Consider the following 7,774-nt stretch of genomic DNA (forward strand, 5'->3'; position numbering starts at 1 on the left):
AAAAAACACAATTTCTTGTACCCCATCTCCCTGTACAAACTAGATAACCCCCAATCCTTCAGCCCTACTCTTCGAGCATGCAAATACCATAGTTTGAGTCATTCCATTCCAGATTCCAGGACTGATTTGAAAGGACTTGAAGCAAAGGGATGGAAATGGGTCACGTCAGGCATTTTTCCATATGGCTATCTCCCGTGTTTCACCTCTTTAATTATAAACCTCAATATGCCGAGCCAATCCAACCTGAACGATGTTACACCTCTATTCTTCCCTAAAATAGAAACCCCATAGAGTGGGGGTCTTAAATCGCATTTCTCTGGTCTCATCCTTCCCTCGTTTCAGTCTAATCTATCACGTCTAGAGGTCACATCCATACAGAATCCCTTCCTTCCTTCCTTCCTTCTTTCCTTCCTTTCTCTCTTTCTTGAGAGATATTTGTCGTTAAATGAGGGAATCATTCCCGATCAACTTATTGGGCTTATTTGTTGTTTCGTTTTGTTTGTTTTTACTTCCTTCCCCCTGAAAATCCCTCCTGTACTCAAGTTTGAAGCCTGGAAATACACTGCTTGCAAGATGTCTTTGCTGTAAACTCTCTCCCTTCTTCCCCTCGGTGTCCTGCCCTTTAATTTGCCAGATGCTCCCGGGGCAGTAGACCATTATCATAACCTCTCCCCACTCGCTTTCCCTTTCCTTTGTGACAGAGACCGTCCGAGCCATGACGCACGTCATCAACCAAGGAATGGCCATGTACTGGGGTACATCCCGCTGGAGCTCCATGGAGATAATGGTACTGTGGGGCCCTACACCTTGGTCACGACCTTTGAGAATGGTCATGGCTGTCCAGAGGGGCCAAGCTGGCTGTGGAACTATGGGTCGGGGACAGGGGCTGGACCTGGGCTTTCACTGACATGGGGAACTCCCTCCGCCAATTCAGATTAGGCTCTATGATACTATAATAATATAGTTATCCTATGTAAATATATTTATCCATGAGAATATCCCCTTGAGAGATGGGATGGCGGAAATGATTTTATTAGCAAAGGGAATTACCAGTAAGGAAGCACTCTCTACCAATGTAGATAGACTCCCAACTCTGACTTAATCATCAGACATACCTGGTTCATTGAGGAGTTAAGTGGCTTACCCAGGGCCACACAACCAGCATGTAGCAGAGGTAGCTCCTGAACTCAGCTCTTCTTGACTTCAAGACTGGTTCTCTGCCCAAGACCTCCTATAGATATATAAAAATAATAATAATAGCACTTGTTAATATGACTAGTCCTCCAGTGAATCTGGGACCTCCTCATTTAGTGCAGAGCATCCTCCTTAGCGCAGAGCATGAGTCATTGGCTGCAATTCTTCTCCATGGTCTTTCCTATATCAAGCATACAGAAACATCTAGCCAAGTGAGCCAGGGATGGGGCTTCCTTATATCCTCTCAAAGTTCTGTCGATACCAGTGGACCATAGAATTAGCACCAGAAGGCTACTTGGAGGTCATCCAGCCCAAAGCCCTCATTTTTATAAGTGAGGAAACTGAGGCACAGAGAACTCAAGGAGCTTGCCCAGGGCTACACAGCTAGCAAATTTTGGAAGCAGGATTTGAACACAGTTCTTCCTGGCTCCAAACCCAATGCCCCATCCACTATGCTATGCTGCCTCTCGCCATCCATGATTTCACTTGATTCTCATAACAACCCTGTGAAGTGAGATGTTCTTATCCCCGCATTACTCATGAAGAAACAGGCTCAGAGATGGTAAATGGCTTGATCATGGCCAAACAGCTAGGAAGCAGCAGAGGGAAGATTGAAGCCTGGCTCTGCTGATTCTAGGACTCTCTCCACTAAGCCTCAATTTTTAAAAATTATTATAGCAAAAAATATAATAATCATTTATTATTCATCGTTATAATGATGTGGCATGGCTTTCCTCAATAATCATGAGGAATTATTTTAATTATCTTTAATAACAATTAACATTAAACTAATAATGATTAACTATGATAATACTTATTATGGTAACAGAACGTCCCGTGGGTAGAGTACTTTATAGGGTACCAAGTGCTTTCCCAGACATTATCTCATTCAGTCATTCTAAGATGGAAAGTGAGAATTGTTTTAAAAATCCAGTGAGATTCTCATTTTAGGCTAAGCCCAACCAACTAGAAGCCCCCAACCAATAGAAGAAAACCCAGTGGGTTCCATTCTCTATCAGATTCTAGTTGGAGGAGACCCAGCAGTTGGTAGAATACAAAGATTCCCTGAATCTATCACCATGTCTGGTTGCCAGAGACAACCTCCAGGGCTCCGTGGCACTGGCTGCCACAACACATCCATCGTGTTTACTTCTAAGCATCTTCAGTGGTCAGCCAAGGCCCCGGACCTGCAGAGTATACAAGTGAGGCTCCCAGCCCAGATTAATCCTGGAAGTTCCCCGCCTCATCCTCCAGGGTGCCCAGCTAGTCTGCTGTCAGAGCTCAGAGGAGAGCCCATGCCTCCAGATTCCTGCCGTGGGGCTTTTTCTTCCCTCTTCCTGGAAGGCTGTCTTCCCTTCTTCTCTCTTTTTTTTTAAGAGAGGCAGTTTATGGGGACAGCTGGGTGGCTCAGTGGATGGAGAGCCAGGCCCAGAGGCAGGAGGTCCTGGGTTCAAATCCGATCTCAGACACTTACTAACTGGGGACCCTGGACAAGTCACTGAACCCCCATGGCCCAGCCCTAACCGCTCTTCTGTCTTGGAAGCAATACACAGTATTAATTCTAAGATGGAAGGTGAGGGTTTAAAAAAACAAAAACGAAAACAAGAGAGACAATTTAATATAGTGGAGATAGAGCCAATAAGATTCAGGTTCAATTCCCACTCCTGACAGTTACTGTCTATGTGACCCTGGGCAAGTACCTCTAGGCACAGTGGATAGAGCACCAGACCTGGAGTCAGAACTGAGCTCAAATCCAGCCTTAGACACTTACTAGCTGGGTGACCCTTGGCAAGTCACTGCACCCTGTTCACCTCTGTTTCCTCCTTTGTAAAATGAACCGAAGAAGGAAATAGTCAACCAGTCCAGTATCTGCCAAGAAAAACCCCAAATGGGGTCACAAACTGTCAAACCCCACTGAAGCGACTAGATGAGAATAGTTCTTCTAGCTGCCCTTAGAGGCCAGGCAAAGCTGCTCCATCTTGACACACAACAAGAACTTAAAGATGGTGGCAGTAATCTCTATGAGTCTTCTCTTCTCCAACATGTTGTCATTGTTGTTCAGTTCAGTCGTGTCTGACTCTCCCTGACCCCATTTGGGGTTTTCTTGGCAAAGATGCTGGAGGGCTTTGCCATTTCCTTCTCCAACTCATTTGATAGGTAAGGAAACTGAGGCAAATTCCATGGTGAAGTGACTTGCTCAGGGTCACACAGTAAATATCTTGAGGTCAGATTTGAACTCAGGAAGATGAGTATTCCTGACTCCAAGCCCAGCACTCTCTGCACTATGGAGCCACCTAGCTGCCCAAACATCCCCACTTCCTTAACAGATATTACAGTGCCATCATCTCGCCATCTAGGTTGTCTTCCTCTGGGTGGACCATAGTGTGTCCATGTTCTTCCTAAGACGTGGTACCCAGAACAGAATGTGGGGATATTTCTGTTCTGCCAGAGAGCCCTTCTAAGGTCCAGCTCTCAATCTAAAGTCCAGATCCCCTGGATCTTGTTCATTTGAGGCAGAATGGTACAGTGGAAAGAGCACTTGATTCAGAGTCAGCAGACCCAGGTTCAAATCCTCCCTCTGTCACTTATGTGCTCTCTGACCCATGGCAACTCAGTGTCCTTATCTACAAAATGGGCTTCCCCTAAATGGCCTCCAACACTCTTTTTTCCATGTTATTGGTTATTGGTTTATTAGTTAACCTTTAGTAGGAAGGACATGCACTTTACCAACATGACCTGTTGTATCTGATCTGTAAGTGTGTGTGTGTGTGTGTGTGTGTGTGTGTGTGTGTGTGTGTGTGTGTGTGTGGTTTTGTCCTTGGCAGGAGGCCTATTCAGTGGCTCGGCAATTTAACCTAATCCCACCAATCTGCGAACAAGCAGAATATCACATGTTCCAGAGGGAGAAGGTGGAGGTGCAGCTCCCAGAGTTATTCCACAAGATAGGTAAGTCATGGCTTCCCAGATCTGATTCCAGCCCTGGCCCTCTGGACTTCTTTGGGTCCTGAATTTCTCTAGAAGGGAGCAGCATTAGCCACAAAGCCTAGATGTAGAGATGAAAGGACCCTCAAAGGCCATCCAAGGCCAATCCTGTCCTTCCACAGAGAAGGAAGCCAAGGCCCAAAAAGGACATGACTTTCCTAGGGTTACACAATGAGTGCCCAGGGCAGGATTCACATTGAGATCTTCCCCAGGGACCCCACCAAGTCCTATACTCTATCCACCACACTTGGGAGGATGTCCATGGTAGAGACACATCCGAAAGGTTGAGCCCCATCCCAGGGGCCATCACACCACTGCAGGAAGCTGAGCCAAAAGACTGGTTCCTGGAATGCCCATATAGGGATCCAAAAGAGAATCTCTCAAGGGTCCTGGTGGTCTGTGGCCCTTCTCTGCCCACAGTCAGGAGCTTGAGATGGATAGGTAGGTAGGTAGGTAGATGGATGGAGACATAGGTAGGTAAAGGGATGGATGGATAGATAGATAGATAGATAGATAGATAGATAGATAGATAGATAGATAGATAGATAGATAGATAGATAAAAGGATGTTAGTTAAATTGAAGACAGAGGAATGCATAGAAGATTGATAGACAAATGGATAGCTAGAGAGTGGATATTGTTATAGGACTAACAATATAGATGGGTGGATGGACAGATAGAAGGATCGATGATTGATAGATAAGAGGATGGAGAGATGTTTGAGTGGACAGATAAGATGCTTGGATGATAGATCGATAGATGGATGGAAACATGGTGGCTAGAGAGGATAGATACATAGAGAGATGGATGGATGGATGAGAGATGAATAGAGAGATAAATGTAATCTGCATTTTCTTCCCCTACCATAGGTGTGGGCGCAATGACCTGGTCCCCTCTCGCATGTGGAATTGTTTCTGGAAAATATGACAGTGGGATTCCGCCCTATTCAAGGGCCTCACTGAAGGTAACGTGAATTCAAGCCTAATTGGGAAGTAACAAGTAGGAACTGGGAAACATATAAAGCACTTTTACAAATCTTATAGTGCTCTACAGATACTCACTGTTATCACCTCTCATCCAGAATATTCATCTGAAGGCTCAGTCTTGACCATGTCTGTCCCCTGCCTAAAAGTCTTCAGTAACTCCCCGTTGCCTCAAGGATGACCTGCCTGCACCTCACGCTAACGCTGAAAACCCTCCCCATTTAGTCTTGGCCCATCATTTCTCATCTCCCTTGTCTCACCCCACAGAGATTCCCATATTCCCTGCAGATGCTGCCATGCAGGGCTCTGAGCTAGGCCTCCCCACGTGCCCTTGTCCCACATCTCCATCTCTCAAAGTCCTTTTCCTCCAAGGTTCAGCCTTCCCTGATCCCCTCTTCCCAGGCTTCTCCCAGTTGCCAGTGCTCTCCCTTCCCAAATTCCCTGTGTCTCAGATCATTGATTTGGGACTGGAAGAGGCCTTTGAGGCCACTGATCCTCTAACCCTCTTGTTTTAACCAAAGAAGAAGCTGAGGGTGACGAAGTATAATTCGTCCAGGAAAAGGAAAGCCCCCTGAAGGCCAGCTTCCTTTTTTCTTTTCTTTTTCTTTTTAAAAATTTTTTTTTTAGAAAAAATTTTCCATGGTTACATGATTCATGTTCTTGCTCTCTCTCCCCATACCCCCAACCCCCAGTAGCCAACACACATTTCCACTTGTTTCTTCCTGTGTCATCAATCAAGGCCTATTTCCAATAAGTCTTGATCAATGGCACACGTTAAAATCAGTGGAAATGCACGTTGGATATGGGGGGGAGTGAAGAGGGTGAAGGGGAAAGTAAAAACATGAATCATGTAACCATGGAAAATTTTTCTAAAAAATAAAATTTTCAAAAAAAGACCTTTTCCATATTATTGAAAATTGTTCTAGGGTAGTCATTAAGAGTCTACATCCTAATGGTGTCCACATCAACCCATGTGTTCAAGCAGTTGTTTATTTTCTGTGTTTCCACTCCTGCAGTTCTTCCTCTGAATGTGGGTAGCGTTCTTTACCATAAATCCCTCAGAATTGTCCTGGGTCATTGCATTGCTGCTAGTACAGAGGTCCATTACATTCTATTTTACCACAGTGTATCGGTCTCTGTGTACAATGTTCTTCTGGCTCTGCTTCTTTCGCTCTGCATCAATTCCTGGAGGTCTTTCCAGTTCACATGGAATTCCTCCAGTTTATTATTCCTTTGAGCACAATAGTATTCTATCACCAGCATGTACCACAATTTGTTCAGCCATTCCCCAATTGAGGGGCATACCCTCGTTTTCCAGTTTTTTACCACCACAAAGAGCGCAGCTATAAATATTTTTGTACAAGTCTTTTTATCTATGATCTCTTTGGGGTACAAACCCAGCAATGCTATGGCTGGCTCGAAGGGCAGGCAGTCTTTAAGAGCCCTTTGAGCATAGTTCCAAATTGCCAGCCAGAATGATTGGATCAGTTCACAACTCCACCAGCAATGCATTAATGTCCCAATTTTGCCACATCCCCTCCAACATTCATTACTCTCCCCTGCAATCATTTTAGCCAATATGCTAGGTGTGAGGTGGTACCTCAGAGTTGTTTTGATTTGCATTTCTCTAATTATTAGAGATTTAGAACACTTTCTCATGTGCTTATTGATAGTTTTGATTTCTTTATCTGAAAATTGCCTATTCATGTCCCTTGCCCATTTATTGATTGGAGAATGGCTTGATTTTTTTGTACAATTTTTTGTACAATACTCCTTGTATATTTGAGTAATTAGGCCTTTGTCCAAGTTTTTTGTTATAAAGATTTTTCCCAGTTTGTTTCCCTTCTGATTTTAGTTGCATTGTTTTTGTTTGTACAAAAACTTTTTAATTTAATGTAATTGAAATTATTTATTTTACATTTTGTAATTTTTTCTAACTCTTGCTTGGTTTTAAAATCTTTCCTTTCCCAGAGATCTGACAAGTATACTATTCTGTGTTCACTTAACTTATTTATAGTTTCCCTCTTTATATTCAGGTCATTCACCCATTCTGAATTTATCTTAGTGTAGGGTGTGAGATGCTGATCTAAGCCTAATCTCTCCCATATTGTTTTCCAAATTTCCCAGCAGTTTTTGTCAAACAGTGGACTTTTGTCCCAAAAGTTGGGCTCTTTGGGTTTATCATACACTGTCTTGCTGATGTCACTTACCCCAAGTCTATTCCACTGATCCTTCCTTCTGTCTCTTAGCCAGTACCATATTGGTTTTGTTTTGTTTTGTTTTGTTTTGTTTTTGTTTTTTGTTTTTTTAAACCCTTAACTTCTGTGTATTGGCTCCTAGGTGGAAGAGTGGTAAGGGTGGGCAATGGGAGTCAAGTGACTTGTCCAGGGTCACACAGCTGGGAAGTGGCTGAGGCCAGATTTGAACGAAGGACCTCCCGTCTCTAGGCCTGACTCTCAATCCACTGAGCTACCCAGCTGCCCCCCTGCCATATTGTTTTGATGACCGCTGCTTTATAGTATAGTTTAATATCTGGTACTGCTAGGCCACCTTCTTTCACGTTTTTTTTTTCATTATTTCCCTTGATATTCTTGATCTTTTGTTCTTCCAAATGAA

General features: G+C 43.9%; 1 protein-coding gene across 1 annotated transcript in view; it reads left to right on the plus strand.

Moving 5' to 3' along the window:
- KCNAB2 (potassium voltage-gated channel subfamily A regulatory beta subunit 2) overlaps positions 1 to 7,774 on the plus strand; it is a 56,244-nt gene that overhangs the window by 41,702 nt on the left and 6,768 nt on the right. Inside the window, 3 exon segments of the mRNA XM_044671237.1 lie at positions 702 to 787; positions 4,020 to 4,140; positions 5,045 to 5,139. Coding sequence (XP_044527172.1) covers positions 702 to 787; positions 4,020 to 4,140; positions 5,045 to 5,139 — 302 coding nt within the window.

This window comes from Gracilinanus agilis, chromosome 3 (genome assembly GCF_016433145.1).
Source record: "Gracilinanus agilis isolate LMUSP501 chromosome 3, AgileGrace, whole genome shotgun sequence".
Lineage (NCBI taxonomy): Eukaryota > Metazoa > Chordata > Mammalia > Didelphimorphia > Didelphidae > Gracilinanus > Gracilinanus agilis.